At 42.7% G+C, this 17,553-nt stretch overlaps 1 protein-coding gene across 1 annotated transcript in view; it reads left to right on the forward strand.

Annotated features, from left to right (window-relative positions):
• The window catches only part of SLIT1 (slit guidance ligand 1), a 789,534-nt gene that overhangs the window by 544,229 nt on the left and 227,752 nt on the right, over nt 1–17,553 (forward strand). Inside the window, exons 15-18 of the mRNA XM_085606416.1 lie at nt 3,038–3,061; nt 5,235–5,379; nt 6,476–6,550; nt 7,702–7,845. Coding sequence (XP_085462542.1) covers nt 3,038–3,061; nt 5,235–5,379; nt 6,476–6,550; nt 7,702–7,845 — 388 coding nt within the window. The remainder of the gene's footprint in view (nt 1–3,037; nt 3,062–5,234; nt 5,380–6,475; nt 6,551–7,701; nt 7,846–17,553) is intronic.

Here is a 17,553-nt window from a genome sequence, read left to right on the forward strand (position 1 = left end):
TATGCGGAAATATTTTCATTGTTAAGAAAATAAGTTACAAGTGGTAGTGCACTTTTATGTTGCATGTCTCGATGATTAACGTTCCCTTAGTGCAATTCTGCATATATAAATGCATACTGCTGGAAAACTAGAACTGTAAGAATATTCCAGAAGTTCTCTTGGAACTATTTGAGAATTCCAAGAAAGTCGCTATTTTCCTCCAATTGTTAAAGCGATCGTGCGAGAGCAAATGTGTTTACTTTTTAATTTTTCCCCATGTGAATCGCGTCTACTGTATATATGGACGTGTAGGGTTAAAGAACCTGGCTATAATTAATTAAATCACTGTTGAGGCAGTGCATGTACCTTCTCACTGAATGCCACGTTTAGCCAAGCCAGTGTTTACACAAAACATAGACTTACTCTATTAAAACAAGCAATCTCACCATTCTAGGTAGGTGAACTCGAACTCATGAATAGTTAGCTCCACTGAAGTGATTTCAAGATCAAGCAATGACTCATCCTGTCAGGCACTAACTTTAACTGTGGTTGATCTTGATGGCCAGATCAGGCCGATCCCTTTAGAAATGCGTAGCCAAGTCACTGTTATTCGTCTGCCATAAGTCCTCTAAGTAAAGACATATTTTTATAGTGCCTAGTTTTGGAGATATGATGTTGAGAAACATATAAATGTAATTACTTATTTATTAAGTATAAAAAATCAATATCGCAAGAGGGAATAGTTGTGTTTTTTAAAGTCTAATACATTAATTGTCATATTTTGGGTTGTTCGGGCCTTTTAACATATAACTGGTCGGTTTTAATTTGTTCTGCATTTATTGTATCTGAATGAATGTTAGGTTATCTTTTAAATTATTAAAATGAGAGCACACTATTATATTTTGTACATGCAGGATCAATGGAATTAAAGGATTCAGTAGCTACTTAGAAATCTGTATGAATATGAAGTTCGTGCATTTGCCATATGTTCTATCTATTGCTACATAATCTGCATATTATTACCAAATATTTTTTTATATCCAACAGATGAACTATAAGTAAAAATTCTGCATATAAATACCTCATATACAAACCTCGTCACAAGTGTTTAATTTGAGCCGGTGGTTTCAGGTGTTTAGCACCGGCACTTAATTCTCAACACCTGTGCTTGTGACAGTCTGCCACAAGGTGGCGCTGTTTGGCTAATTAAGAAATGACCAGAACAAAATGTATTTATTAATTTAATTTACATTAAAAACAAGCATTACCTGCCGCCTAAGCTATTCTTACAGCTTTGGAGGCCTGAAATAGTCTGAACTGACACACTTGTAGTGTCATGGTTACTAGTTGTGTTGTTACTATCATTAGCAGAGTGACATGTGCAATGTGTGGTACAAGCTGCAGTGGCCTCCCGACGAGAGCCCTGACACTTACTTTTTTTTTTACAAACTCAGCACTGCTCGTCAGGCTGGCCAACTTTCACTTATTGACTGCTGTATTTATTCATCAAGGAGGTAAAGATTTCTCATTGACGGTTGTAGCTTCCATAATGTAGTTAAGATTGAGTGAAGTGTTTTTTTTGTTTTCAATATGCAACAAAACCTCTACAAAGTTAAATACATTTGCACCAGTCTAATAAAGACTGATATTTTATTAGAGAAATATTATGTTTCATTATTGGTGAAAATTCATATAAACATTCAAATGATCTCAAACCAACGGTTAAGTAAAGAGGACAGTAAATGCCAGGTGTTTTGCATTTTTTTAAGGCCGATGTTATGAATTTTAAAGTTCCTTGTTCTAAGGCAATTACTTGATGAACATGTGATATTCCAAATGCCAGCTTCTTACCGAAAAGAGATGTTTCAGGAAACGCAGAATAAACGCAAAATTGAGCTCCAGCAGAAGATTTCTTGCATGTGTATAATCATAGTGTTGATGCATTCTATTCAAATAAGTGTTTGTACAAGGTTGTATTCCACTGAGAACACTTTTCTTAAGTTCTCTGGTACTACTTTGAGATGACAGCATTGACAAAATGGTGGCCCTGTCATTTCAGACAAAATCATTAATGCTAAGTGAATAGAATTTCAAATTGTTTCTGCTAATTGTGTGTAGTTTTTGGACTACTGAGATCTAGTTTGTATCAATAACGAAGTACCGATGATTAGTTGCATGGTACTGGTAGTGTGAAAACTCTGTACCCAGTACCATGCAGTAGTACCAGTCAGATATAAGTTTATCCCCACGGAATGGTATGTAACTGTGCAGATCCAGTTTTACCAGGTGGTATTCCCTTTTCTATGGGGATCAACGCTCACATTTGCTGCCTGCTTCAAGCAGGTGTCAAAGGTAGGCGAAAGGGTGGTGCGGGTTGGCAGATATGGGTGGGGAAGGTTGGAGAGATAATGAGAGAATTTTACGTGGCAGGAGCCTTACATCCTCCCACAAGCCTTGAAAAGGGACCTAAGGAGCAGGGAATGAGACTGGGCAGTTTTGCAACCCATTTCAAAGGCGATTTTACGAGCCAGATTTTCTGGCAGGTAAAATGTGGTCCCTCGTTCCCACACCTGGTGATGCCAGGCGCAGGAACCACAACCCATGATTGAGCTGCGCAGAATCCGCTCACAGGAATCCCCTCTTCTGAACTTAATGTGCTAAAATGTATGACTATACAGATAGTCGTTTCACACAATATGCCTCAAAAGTTACCTGTAACCACATCTATTGCATAGTTGGCCTTTTCCTTTGCACATTATTTAGGTTACCCTGCTGCATAATTTGTTTTTTTATTGCCATATAATTCCCGTGGCCCTGTGTATAGGTCACAATTCTTTTTTTTTATTTACAGCAGCAACATATACACTATGTCGGTAACATTTCAGAATTTTTTGTGGAGGGTGCATACAATATTTATAGTTTCAGCCTTATAAATTGTAAAACTGTAGCACGAGAGATGCAAAATATACTCATGCCATGTTCTCGCTGATAGTACAAACATTTTTATTCAATTATAAATGTTTGTAATTAATTCTACATTTATTGTTTTTCTCCACAGCTAAAGAGCAGTATTTCATCCCAGGTGAGAAACAATTATGAAGTACATTATGTTTTGTTATGCCAGAGTATGACAAAGATTCTTCAGGTAGAGGTGACGTACAGGCTCAAGTACAAAGAGGGAACATGGCGAGCGAATGATCTCATGCTAACTATATGCTAAGGTCCTGTCACTTTCTTACTCCAGTAGTGAAGGGAAAATTCGCCACAAGATGGTAGGACCAGAACATCCTTTCATTGGTTGCTGTAGAGACAGCTGCAGGCCTTTCACGTGTTGTGTATATAGCTCTGCTTCAGCTCCCTTTTTTCACTCATTAGTTACGACAAGAAACACTATATTTTAGATAGAAATGTATTTTTTTTGACTGAGAAAATCTCTATTTTTATAGGTGAGTTGTCCACATGTTCTCTTAATTCCTTTCTTGGCATCTTCCTAACTGGTGAAGACCTCGAGCTAGAGTTTATGATGCTCACCATACCTCTGTCTGTTTTTATGGCTTTCTTATCCCAAAGAGTCATCTGAATTGGCGTTGGACTTAGTCAGCATTTGGTTCACTAAATCGTCACTTTAAGATTCCCTCTCTGATGTTTATTTCTTTTTCTGGTGGCATCGATGGCTTTTGGTCCACAGAAGCCTTATCTGGAGCAATGGGAACCCATTTTGATGAAAAATGTCTAGAAATGCAAAAAGGCACCTACCCAAAGGTTCAATTAGACACGCTCTTTCTTGAAGATAATATTTAATTTTAATTTTTTTAACAAGTCTTTTTATTGAACATATTAAAACAAAGTGCAGTGTGCAGTACAGTAATCAGAGAGCATGGATGGCAAAATCATTGTATAATACAGATCTTCTTCATGAACAATCTATTTGCTGGATCCCCGGACTGACAGTACAATACAGGCTGTTACGGAAGTTCCTGCGCCATCTGGTGGTCGTACCACCCCCCGCCCACCTCTCCGTTCCCATTACATTACAAACCCTTTTGAGTGGCCCAATGATGCCACACCTTCTCCCACTTCTTGGGGCTGCCCCTGCTCTCATATACGACTTTTTCCGCTATACAGCACCAATCCAAGTCAGCTTTCCACTGATCCACACTCGGCTGCAGAGCCGCCCCCCAAGCCCGGCCAATGTTCCTCTTGGTCACCATTAGCCAGAGATTTGGGTATTGTGGCCATATTTGCTCCCCCGTGACACACAGTTTGTGCCATCTGGCTTCTGTGGGAATTTCTTGTCCCAGGACAACTGACATAAGCCGTATTACCTTCATCCAGTAATGATACACAAGAGGGCATTCCCATAGGATATGAAAAAAGGTACCTGTACTGCGCAGCCCCGAATACATGTATCTGTGGGTATGTGTTTGAAGATAATATTTAATATTTGAAATATGCCTGGTTAGTTTCTCCTGTTTCTCTGCCCTCCTTTAAGTACAGTGCCACAAGAGATTCTTTTGTAAAAACTATCCTATGACAGAGGCCGTTTCCAATAATTAATGCATTAACAAGAGGGTAGCATCCCTTTCATTTATATTCCAAGTGAGAAGGCTAAGGCATCCAGAGTGCCTACAAGCAGTGTGATGGGTCAGTTCTATTCATTAACACTCTCTGCTTTACTCTATAATGAAATTGGCCCCTTCTTGAAAACAATACCTCGCAAATGCTCAGGAGAAAATCTAGATCTCTGATGTTTAATGCATGCCTCCTTCTCTGGAAATTGTAAATATGCTGATTGTGATCTGAGTTTTGTGCGTTTTTTAAAAAAGAGGACTTTCTATGTTTGAAGGAATTTAATAATTTTGCCATGGCATGATCTTTTCCCATTACCTGCTTCATATACGAAAGAGAGCATCACTAGAACCAAGACCCTCAGTTCTGACACTATGACCTCCAAATTCATTTGCTATAATCAAAATGGGTTTGCACATTGGTGGACTTCTTGTCTGACTGTGGTGTCCTCACTTAAGAATGCATACCTATAGACCTTCTTAATTGGACAATTTTGATACTGTTGTTTTCGAAGAATACCTTCAGACATTTGAAAGACTCTAGAATATGTATACTGGTAAATGTCCATGTTTAAATAACCCTGCATCAACCAATCTTACACTTTCCATTTGAATCCACAGGAATAGTGGGAGACTGCAGTGACTTCCACAGCCCTTCATAATCCATTGTCTATTTAATTGAACTAGGAACTGAAGATTATCAGCTGAACAGTGAGTGCAACAGTGATGTTGTGTGCCCTCCAAAATGCAGATGTGAGTCGAACGTGGTGGAGTGTTCCAATCTGAAACTCACCAAGATACCAGACCGGATCCCGCAGTCCACGGCAGAGCTGTAAGTGCAACTCATCCCCACTTTAACTGAAGCGTACATCCCAAATCCCATGTGTCATGACCTAAATGTTAATGTATGAATATGTGGCATATCTGCTCAGTAATCTAGAAAAAGCTATGTTGTACCCTTGATTTAACTCTCCTGCTGGAGCAAGGACACACATTGCAACACCAGAATTCAGGTGTAGCAAATTTACAAAATCTGTTTGCAAGATACATTCATATTCAGTTACAGATAACTAAGCAACCACATGTTTATTAACATTAAATCTCGAAACCTGTACACAAACAATGCATTCAAAAATCTATGCACAGGTATTTACTGAACTATCTCACTAATTAGGGCAACAAGTGGTTTGTGGGATGAAGGAAAGCCCTTCACAATACATGCAGAGCCAGCCTTGACAGGTATTTGATTAGGTACATCTCTAGGACAGTTGCTTACAAAACAATTAATTTTATGGCAATATGTGTAGCATCGCACTCCCTTTCATGCAGCAGTTTTGCCTAGGCTAATAGATGCAACACGATTGAGTACATAACCTATAAATCAAGTCATCTGAGAGTTGAAAAATCACAACTTATCCAGTCTCTAGCATCAATCTTACATGGGTGGATAGCTCAACATCCTTCCAGACTCTAGTCACTCCATATGATACACAAAAATGCATGCACCCACTCACACACATAGGCGGTAAGGGGTGTGGACACTTGGAGGGCACCACAATGGTATATGGCATACTTGGAAAGTAGTTTCTTTTGTCTGCAGTCATGCCCACAGTTGAGTCTATTTTTCTTTTCTGTAGCACAATGGTTATTAAATGAACCACCACACATTTCTACAGACAAGACATCATTACAAACAGATCTTTTAGCTCTTTATTCAAAATATTCAATATAGCATTCCCTTTCAGAACTGTTATTGTATACTAACTGATTATAGTTGTTGGTGTGAGGTGCTTTAGTACTACTGTGTGTGTGCGTGTGTGTGTGTGTTTGTGTGTGTGTTTGTGCATGCATGCAGCTGGATCTTAATTCTGCTTCTACTTGTCTTAGGGAACTTAAGTAATTTTTCTTATTTTTGTGTTTCCCCAAAGGCGCCTGAACAACAATGACATTTCAGTATTAGAGGCAACAGGTATCTTCAGGAAACTTCCACACCTCAAGAAAATGTGAGTCCAGGAAGACCAAAAAAACATTCAGATTCACTGTAAAACAATTAATATTAGGACGATGTTGTTCAGTAACAAAGTAAGATACATGCTGAAAACATGTGAATGAATGGAGATCAAAATGACTGCAACCTGCTAGTGCCAGTAAAGAGCAAACCCAAAATAAAGAAGTCTTATGTTACTGAGAGTCTATACAGTCTGCCACTTGACTGCAAAGCAAATGTCAAAAGTTGCTAGCATTAAGCTTAAGAAGTTCCCCATCTATAGAGGTTTTATAATCAGTAAGACAATGAGCGGGTAGTGTTAAAGCAGAAAGTTGTCCCAGTGAGTTAATGCTCATTGTTGAACAGTGCCTAATTTTTGCCAGTATATATAGGTGGCAGCCACTTGCACTTTTTGGGACCAGGACTTTATTAAGATACAAACATACAATTATGATAAATACCTATACAGAGTAAATGTTTTCTAAAACTACAGTTCTCCTGCCGCAGAGTGCATATTCTAGACATTTACAAAGTCCATGTGCTAGAAAGTGATAAACTATATCATATCTAAGAAAAATGTTGAATGATAACAATTTGTAAAGGAAATTGATACTTGGCATAGAATGCATAGCAGTGTCCAGAGAGAGGAGTTGGCCTAACGACTAGGGCGGTCAACCTCGAATCTGGGGAACCGGGTTCGAGTCTCGGCAGTGACGCTGAACAACCTGTGATTCTGGGCAAATCACTTAATCTCCCCTTGCCTAACAGAAATGAATGTGTCTTCATGTAACACAACTGTTGCTATGTAAAGTGCTCTGATACCCGATTCAGGTCAAGTTTGCGCTATATAAAACTCTATTAAAAAAATGTATTGAGCCTTGAAGTATTCAGAGTTCAAATCTGAGTGGTTGCATTTGCATCTTTTTAGTTGCTGCTCATAAGATTTAGAAATCTCTTCAAAAAAGTATTTGTAATGCCCCTAAGTCATGAATTCTACTGCGGGATCTACAGGATTTTAACCTATATTGCACAGGATTTGTTTTTTACCAGAAAATGATATATGATATTTAATAGTTCCTCTTGTATATCACAGTGAAAAACTAAAAACTAAAAGTGATTTTGGTAGCATATTATAATTTTTTTTTGTTCTACTCAATTGCTCCGCAGTAATCTGAGTAACAATAAAATAAGCGAGATCGAGGATGGGGCATTTGAGGGAGCGGTGTCAGTAAGTGAGCTGCACCTGACAGCCAATCATTTGGAGTCAGTCCGGAGTGGAATGTTCCGGGGCATGGAAGGACTGCGAACCCTGTAAGTATGGCACACACTGAATTATCAATAGTTACCAAAGACAAAATACACTTTTCAGTTGTCTACTGGACTATAATCCGACTAGATGATTCAGTGTATTTCAAACAGTGGCATGTCATCATAGCTAGATTGTATTGCATTGCAGTATTTTTATAGTGCTTCATATCCCTGACTATGAAGCGCGCCAATTCTGATCAGTTTCTTGGACGTCCTTTCTGTGTTGAGTTTTTAAGTATGTTGGAAGTAGAATGGCCTACATGGGAGATGTTGGGTAACTTGTATGAGATTCAAAAACATGGTGCAGCACATATTGTGGCTTATTAGCCTGAGATGTTCCGAGAGAGTGATAATTGATGCATTCATGCATACCTTCCTACTAGTTTGTTTAACAGTCTTCTGCATATTGCAATTAAATAGATAGGAAGAACCATGTTGCAGTACATGTAAATTCTTTGTATTTATGCATACACCGAGTTCCATACTTTTTCTATATGGATGGGGAGGGAGCTCCCATTACATGAAAGATTTGTTAAAGTGGGGCACGTTCAATGGAATGGCCAGCCTACAGCACAGATGTGTCTGTCCTATGGATTGCTTGATGAGCAATGCACATTTCTTTGAAGTGGAAATGTCTAGCTACTAGTATACAATGCCAGGGGTGATATAGCCTTGCATTGGTAGACTGATACACTGTCTTGGTAGTTCTCTTTTGAATTCTCTATAAAAAAAATAAGTAGAGGTTCCTCCAAGATACATTCCGTAGCCATAGTCAAGATGGGGGAATACTAATGTGATGGTAGATTGAACCTTTTGAGGGACAATATGATATGAGAAAATTTGGTATATCATTCTATGAAAGCTTTATTTGGTCACTCAATTTACTTGTGGTATAAAGAATAAATTAGAGTCTAAAAACACACCTGGGTGCTGTAGGTCATCTGAATGTGATGGTGGGATCCTAGTACCCGAGGCAAAATGGTTAAAGAATAAAAGTTCATCCATTTGCCCCACATTTCAATCTCAGTTATTGAAGTGTTTAGCTTGAGGTTGCTAGCTAACACCCAGTGGTCAAGGGCTTCTATGCATCGTCATATGGTTCAGGAATCCCATTCTGCTGATTTTTATTTTTCAACCATAGTTGTAACATTTGAGGATAAATAAGGAGAGGAGATGAGGTGAGGTGGTGAACTGTAGAAGATGTTGAATACAAGGTAAACAGTGGTTGAACCTTCTGGAATGCCAAATGTTGAGTTTAATTGTTTAGAGGAGAAAAGAGGAAGTGAGCTAATGAGTGAGGTATGATGGAAACCATTTCAGGACGGTTATTTGCCCTGCCATGTCATCATGTCTCTATAGTGATGTAGAGTGGTAACCTGTATCAAAGACAGATGAGCGATCAAGTAAGAGGAGTGTCTCATTTCAGCCAACCTTTGTTTTGATATCATCCCTTGTAGATATCAATGCTGATTCAGTGCCGAATACATTGGGGTAGCTTGGGAGCAGGTAGCTTGAATCTGCTCCCCCACCATCACAAACTGACTATCCCAATCAGTAATGTGAATTTCCCTTCCTGCTGCCTATGGTTTTATAGCACCTCTAAATGGTGTGTTGTCTTTCTGAGCTGCAGAATCCTCCTTTACAGTCAGCCCTCAATCTGACCTCCTGCCCTTTTTAGGTTGGGCATTCAAGACGTCTTGTATATACTTTAGTATATACTTATATGTGTATGTACTTTGTGGGCTGTGGAGATCAGCCCTAGGACTTGTCTGCTTCCGCTTAGGGACTTTTTTCTTTTCAACTGCCTCTATTTAACTGTCTTGATAGAAAATGACCAGCAGAGGTCAGTAAAATACCAGAATTGCTTTCTGCTGAGGGACTTTATTTTTTTTAATTTTTCTGGCAACTGCCTCTATTTAACTTTCTTGATAGGAAAAGACCAGCAGAGGTCAGAAAAATACCAGAATCACTTTAGCATTCTCTAGAATCCAGTCCATAGAAATTGTCTTCCACGAGCACCGTTAGACGATAATATTTTTTTCAAATCTTGAATTTTCAGTGATATGACCACCGAAGGCCCTGATTTTATACCAAAAACAGAGCTTTGGACTATACCATTTCATGTTGAAAGGCAATATTTCTCTCCATGTGTTCCCATACCTTTTGTGTCACGCAGTATGGTGCTTACTTTCCCTCCATGTTAAAGAACAGTAGATGTTTCAGCACCCAGGCTAATGTGCTGCATAGCTAAATACATATAAGGTCCCAAAGGCGAGACCGACTGCATTGCAAATGCTTGTTAACTACTGCTATCACTTAGTGGTGTTGACTCTCAGCACGGGTCACAAAAAGCTTTCTGTAAGTAAATGTGAAATTAAATTAATGCATGTGTTAGTTTGCTGTCCTTAAATAAATGTTTTCTTGAAAAAGTTAAAAAAATGTGTTTCACTTTGCTGTTCTTTTCATCAAAGTCACTGTGTTGCTAGTGGCAACTGGCTTCTCTAGGTCATAAATGCCCTCTCCTTTTGTCAGTTAGAACCTGGCGATCATTTTCTTGTGTTGCATCCATGCTTTTAGATTGTGAGAGAAGGTCATCCTCTCTTAGAGTAAGGCAGAAAGCAAATATCTTTCTGGTACAGTTGAAGCTTGTTCTGCCATTCGAACTTCTGACATTTTTTCTGCATGCCACAATAACAGACACATAACCCAGTTATCTTCATGCAAAGGAGGGAGCTGCTTATTTGAGGAAACATCGAAGCTTGTACTCGTCTCTCGCTTTGCAAAGAAGGAATTAATCTAAGACTTGTGGAAAAGACAAAATGTGTGCAACTTAAAAGATTGATGCCGTATCCTGATCTTTTTATGTGCCTGTAAAACAGCACAATTTGGTGCCAGGTACCCATCTTCAAGGAAATGATGCTGTTTGCAGGGTATGGACGTCAAGGATAGGTTGCTACCACCCTACAATAAGAGGCTTGAGGATCATGAAGACAGCAAAAAGAAGTAAAGAGGGCTCTTGGACCTCTAAGAACCCTGCTTACTTTCTGTAGCTTCCACTTCATTCCTTTTCCCCAAGCAGCAAAATGGAGCTGTGTAATGTATAATAGTGGGACAATGGGGTAACGCTTTAATGTCAGCAGGGTCCAAAAGGTACACAATGACTTTCATACTAACCCTTTCCTTAGGTTGAGTCGCAGCAGATACACTAACTCCATCATACAATAGTTACTGCAAGAGCTGCAGGCAAAACATTTAGGAAACACAAAGCTGTGCTCTCTGCAGTCGTTTACTAACGCATAGAATTACCAAGTTTTAATATACATCATTGACAGTACAATTTCATTGAACAAAGATGCATGCTCAAGTGGAATCAGGATCATGACATGGCCCAGTGAATGTGTCACTAGCAGATATGGTAATCATAAAGTTCAGCATTAAATAGACATTTGGCCACATTTGGACCTAAATTCAGGTACTTACCCTCAGCCTCACTCTTTTATCTCCACCTAGCCAAAGTTTCTATCAGCATGAGTGAAGTGCTAGGCTTTTAATTACGCCAAATAAGAAATCAATTTCAGTGAGAGATTTTACTATTCAAAATCAGGTAATTTGCTTACAGTCTGTTGAATTCATTCTTTACTATTTTCAATTTACAAGTTGTGCTAATCAAAATTAGGTGAATAAAGCAAACATGGTACTGCAAGTTTATGAGAAATGCATTTTTGCTGTTAAAAAGTGCACCTCCTTCTTTTCAAACTCCCCAAAATTATTTTGGCGGGACATTTCAATGCAAATTAATACTTGACCAACAAATTGCTCTTCGGCCAAATGCTTAATTATCCCTTTTTGTGTACTTAATGCACTCTTGGTGTTGTTAGAAGTCCTTCTACACCTGTAACTCGAGAGAATATGTGAACTGTCTAGTTTTTCAGACATTGATTCCCATCTAGAATCTTGAAAGTGCTCTGCAATGAGGAACCATGAATATTCGGCTTTACAAAATGCAATTCACCTGATGTAGATAGAATAATGGTAGGAATGTGACAGTAAGAGACCACACCTAGTCCTTCCCTTAGATGTGGACCTTGCTGATGTGGTACTTTGTGGGTTTTCTAACAAGAATGCAAAGCATTTCAGCCAAAATGTGAGAGGCAATTTTGTGGGCTTGGATGGTGCAATCAATATATAAATATGTACACATATAATTATGTGTGTGTGTGTCATGTGTGATGTGTCATGTGTGATGTCATCAGTGATGTCATTTGAGATGTCATCAGTGATGTCATGAGTGATGTCACTGACCATGCCATGAGTGATGTAATATGTGACGTCATCAGCAGTGCATTGCGGGCGCGCGAGTTATAGTTAGCTGAACTAACTATAACGGGGGAATTTCAATGGTTTTGTACGAGTGAAATGTCCAGCTAACTATAACGCCCCTGAAAACTATGTTTTTTTCAGTGAATTTCTAAGGTTTTTTAAATGCTAATTCCTAACTATAACTTTCCTGAAACCTATGGTTTTTTCAGTGAATTTCCAAGGTTTTTTAGATGCTAATTTCTAACTATAACGTGCCTGAAACCTATGTTTTTTTCAGTGAATTTCAAAGGTTTTTTAAATGCTAGTTTCTAACTATGCCTACAGAGGTAGGACATCTGAAGAAAGAAGAAAATATGCACAGAAAGAAGTAACAGAAGTCCACAAAGACGAAGAAAAGTACAGGGAGAAGCAAGACATGTGCAGGAAGAACCAACAGAGGAGCAGAAAGAAGCCTTGTTGCAAAATCATCCTGTACCCTCAACTTTTTCAGTCAGGTACTGGTGGTAACTGAGTCTGACTAACCAGTCCTAGTGCCAGTGCAATGTTAAAAGACACTTAGAATACAGTGAAAACACCTACATACACTAGGGAACACTAGGCGTTGGGGTCCCCCTGTGATTAGCATGACCTCCTCTGTAAGCCCCTAGTATATAATAGGGCAGGGGGATTAAAACTACCTCTTAAAATGCACCACGGGGTGCCTTTAGCACACTGGGGAAGGGAGGGGGAGAGCCTGAGGTGACATGTGTGCAAACACGCCCTGTGGGCCTTTTAAGTTGGGGGATAAAGTCCCCTTGAATCCTGAGGGTCCCTGGGGTCCAACTAGCCCACTGGGTACCGCCAGTAAGCGCCACAGACCTGCGTTGCAGAGAGGTGTAAAAAGTGGGGCACGGCCTAGACCACCTCTCTGCAACGCAGTGCAGTGGCGCTTACTGGAAGCACCTGGTGGGCTTGTTGGCCCACAGGGTCCCTCATGATTGAAGGGGAATTATTTCCCCAACTTAAAACGCGCCACAGGGCATGTTTGCACATGTCACCTCAGGCCCCGTCCCCTCCCTTCACCACTGTGCAAACACGCTCTGTGGACGTTTTAAGTTGGGAGATTAAGTCCCCTTGAATCCTGAGGGTCCCTAGGGTCAAACTAGCCCACTAGGTACCTCCAGTAAGCGCCGTTGCAGAGAGGTGTAAAAAGGGGCTCGGCCTGCACCACCTCTCTGCAACGCAGAGCAGTGTCACTTACTGAAAGCACCTGGTTGGCTAGTTGGCCCCCAGGGGCCCTGAGGATTGAAGGGGAATTAATTCCCCAACTTAAAACACGCCACAGGGCGTGTTTGCACACGTCACCTCAGGCCCCGTCCCTTCCCTTCACCACTGTGTAAAGACGCCCTGTGGCGGTTCTAAGTTGAGAGATTAAGTCCCCTTGAATCCTAAGGGTCCCTAGGGTCAAACTAGCCCACTAGGTACCTCCAGTAAGCACCACAGAGCTGCGTTGCAGAGTGTTGTAAAAAGGGGCATGGCCTCTGAACACCTGTCTGCAACGCAGCTCCCTGGCGCATACTGGAGATACCTGGTGGGCTAGTTGGCCCTCAGCGACCCTCAGTATTGAAAGAGAATTAATTCCCCAACTTACAATTCGCCACGGGGCGCGTTTGCACAATGTTGAAGGAAGGGGGCGGAGCCTGAGGTGACATGTGTGCAAACACGCCCTGTGGCGCTTTTTAATTTGGGGACTTAATTCCTCTTCAATCCTGAGGGTCCCTGGGGGCCAACTAGCCCACCAGGTACCTCCAGTGTGCGCCAGAGAGCTGAGTTGCAGAGAGGTGTTCAGAGGCCATGCCCCTTTTTACAACACTCAGCAACACAGCTCCGTGGCGCTTACTGGAGGTACCTGGTGGGCTAGTTGGCCCCCAGGGACCCTCAGGATTGAAGAGGGATTAATTCCCCAACTTAAAATGCGCCACAGGGCGTGTTTGCACACATATCACCTCAGGCCCCACCCCCTCCCTTCACCACTGTGCAAACGCGCCCCGTGGCACGTTTTAAGTTGGGAGATTAACTCCCCTTGAATCCTGAGGGTCCCTAGGGTGCAACTAACCAACCAGGTACCTCCATTAAGCGCCACAGAGATGCGTTGCAGAGAGGTGTAAAAAGGGGCGTGGCCTCAGGACACCTCTCTGCAACGCAGCTCCATGACGCATACTGGAGGTTCCTGGTGGGCTAGTTGGCCCCCAGGGACCCCCAGTAATGAAGGGGATTTAATTCCCCAATTTAAAACGCGCTACAGGGCGCTTTTGCAGAGTTGTTCCATGAGGGGGCGGGGCCTAGGCACAATCGCGTATCTTTTTCAAAATGTATTTTTTTGGAAGGGGGGCTGTGTAGCCCCCATTCTTTTTACTTTTTTTGGGCCCTGGGGACCCCATCCCCCAGGTGCCTGACCCCCAATGTTAAAAAAAAATAATTGTTATTAATGGGAAGGGGGCCGCGTGGGCCCCCCTCTCGTGCCCATTTCCGGGCACCGGGGACCCCATCCCCCGGGACATGAGCATTTTTTTATATGCTTTTGGAGGGGGGATGCATGGCCCCCCTCCTAAGGCCATTTATGGCCCCGGGGACCCCATCCCCCGGGGCCATCCTTTAAGTTTTTTTATTTTTATAATTACTATTCGGGAGGGGGGGCGCGTGGCCCCCCTCCCTGGCCACTTCTGGCCCCTTGGACCCCATCCCCCGGGGCCTGGCCACCTCGTTGGGAACCGTGGGGGAAGCCCCAATGCCCCACGGTCCCAGCCGGCTCCCCGTCTCCTGCGGGAGCCGGCATTGCTTTTCCACATGGGGAGCTGCTAAGATGCAACTCCCCGGGTGGAAAAGCAATCTGCTTTGGTATTTGGAAATTTCCAAATACCAAAGCAGTTTGCTATGGCAGCTCCCGCCCTGCCATAGCAAACTGCAGTGTCCCGGGGGTGGGCACCCCGGGACACTGCAGGAGCCGGCCCTGGGGGGTGGCGGTCCCCAGGGCCATCACAGGCTCCAGGAGGGGGGCCGCGTGGCCCCACTCCCAACATCTACATAGCCCCGGGGGTGGTGGTCCCCAGGGCTTGTGGGTGCCTTTGAGCCCCCCCACATGTAATTAATAAGCCCCGGGGGTTGCGGTCCCCGGGGCAGGGGGGAGCTGTGAGCCCCCCCGCCAATATGTTTTAAAAGCCCCGGGGGGTGGCAGTCCCCGCCGGGGCTTGCCTCATCCCAATACATATTTTGCCCCCAGGATTTGGCCCACCCGGGGGCTGAATATTAACGAAGCGCTGGAACCTGTGCTTCGGTTGTTTTTTTTAATTTCGGCCGAAATTCGCGTTGGGTGTGCGAATCTCGCTGTTGTTTTTTTTTTTAAATGCTTTTTTGGGCCCTGGGGGTTCTTGTGGGACCCCCTGAGCAGGCCTAGGGGGTCAGGTTGTTTCTACCCTGCCCCCTTTTGCGTTTTGCGCATTACTTTTTCTGTTTTCTTGTGGCTCGGTTCTACCGAGGCACAAGATGGCTGCCAACACTTCCTGGTTTGGAGGGTTGACAGCCAATTAGCATAAAGCTCGCGATCGGGAGGGTGCGCGGATCCTGCGCGGCCATAGATATATATATGTTATTACTTTTGATTTTCTCAGCAACTACTGAACGGATTTACACCATTTAACAAAAAGGGTTCTTTCTGAACAAAGAACTACCTCTTTGCCAAATTTGGTGTAATTCCGTTCAGCAGTTCGGGCTGTATCCCCGGCTAAAGTTTCCCATGGGAAATTGCATGGGGAAAACATGTTTTTTCTCGGCCCCCACTGGATGAATCACCCTGAAACTTTCAAGATAGGAGCGGACCGGAGCGCCCCACGAGTTTTGAAAATTTCGCGAAGATTTGTCAACCGGCGCAAAAGTTATTGAAAATAGAATGTTGTGAACTTCCTATGGAAAATGGAAAATAGGTCCTAACTATAACTCTATACTGACGACCGCCAGTAGATAATATATATTCATATATATATATATATAGTAGGTAGTTATAGTTAGGACCTATCTTTCATAGGAAATCCGCAACATTCTATTCCCAATAAGTCTGGCGCCGGTTGACGAATCTTCGTGAAATTTCCCCAACTTTTGGCCAGCTCCGGGCTGCTCCTATCCTGAAAGTTTCGTGGTGATTCGTCAAGCGGGAGCCAAGAAAAAAGGGGGGTCCCAAAACACGTTTTCCCCATGCAATTTCCCATAGGACCTGTTGACGCAGCTACAGCCCGAACTGCTGAACGGAATTACACCAAATTTGGCAAAGAGGTAGTCCTCAGTTCAGACTTGTGCCTTTTGCATAAATGGTGTAAATCCGTTCAGTAGTTCCTGAGAAAATTAGAGTTAAAAAGATAGATATATCTATGGCCATGGAGGATCCGCGCACCCTATGCGTACCCTGAGCGCACCCTCTGCGAACCGAGCGCGCACCCTCCCGATCACGAGCTGAATGCTAATTGGCTGTCAAGTGTCTGTCTACATTCGAAACCAGGAACTGTTGGCAGCCATTTTGTGCCTCGGTAGAAGCGAGGCTGATTAAGAAAGGGAAATAAGTGTGTGAAAGATGTAAAGGGGGCAGGGTAGAAATACTCTGACCCTCTAGTGTTGCTTAGGCGGTCCCAGAAGGACCCCCTGGGACCCCCTTTTTTTTTAAACGGCGAAATGCGCGCAGGTGTGCGGATCCGGCCGGAAAAAAAAAACCAGAAGCGCGGGCTTCCGCGCTTTGTTAATAATTAGCCGCTATGGGGGCGAAATCCCGGGGGCAAAATCTGTAAAAATGAATGGGGGACCTAGAAAATAGACAGGGTGGGGGTGGCTGAACAGCCCCCCCAAGCCCTGGGGACCACCACCCCGGGGGCTTTATTGTTTGAGGGAGGGGGGCTGCGTGGCCCCCCTCCTGGAGCCCTTGAGGGCCCTGGGGACCGCCATCAGTGATGTCATCAGTGATGTCATTTGAGATGTCATCAGTGATGTCATCAGTGATGTCACTGACCATGTCATGAGTGATGTAATATGTGACGTCATCAGCAGTGCATTGCGGGAGCGCGAGTTATAGTTAGCTGAACTAACTATAACGGGGAATTTCTAGGGTTTTGTACGAGGGAAATGTCCAGCTAACTGTAATACCCCTGAAACCTATGGTTTTTTCAGTGAATATATATATATATATATATATATATATATATATATATATGTTTGTGAAAGTCTCCATTTTACCGGGGGCCCCCGACCCTGCAGGGCGGGCTCTGTGCAGCAGGAACGGAGAATCCTGTTATTTGGGCTCAACCAGAAGAAACATACAGAGCCCAACTCCGTCTTATTTTCAAGTAGGACATTTATTCGTCTGCGCTGCAG

The sequence above is a fragment of the Triturus cristatus genome, chromosome 1_2, assembly GCF_964204655.1.
Source record: "Triturus cristatus chromosome 1_2, aTriCri1.1, whole genome shotgun sequence".
Classification (NCBI taxonomy): domain Eukaryota; kingdom Metazoa; phylum Chordata; class Amphibia; order Caudata; family Salamandridae; genus Triturus; species Triturus cristatus.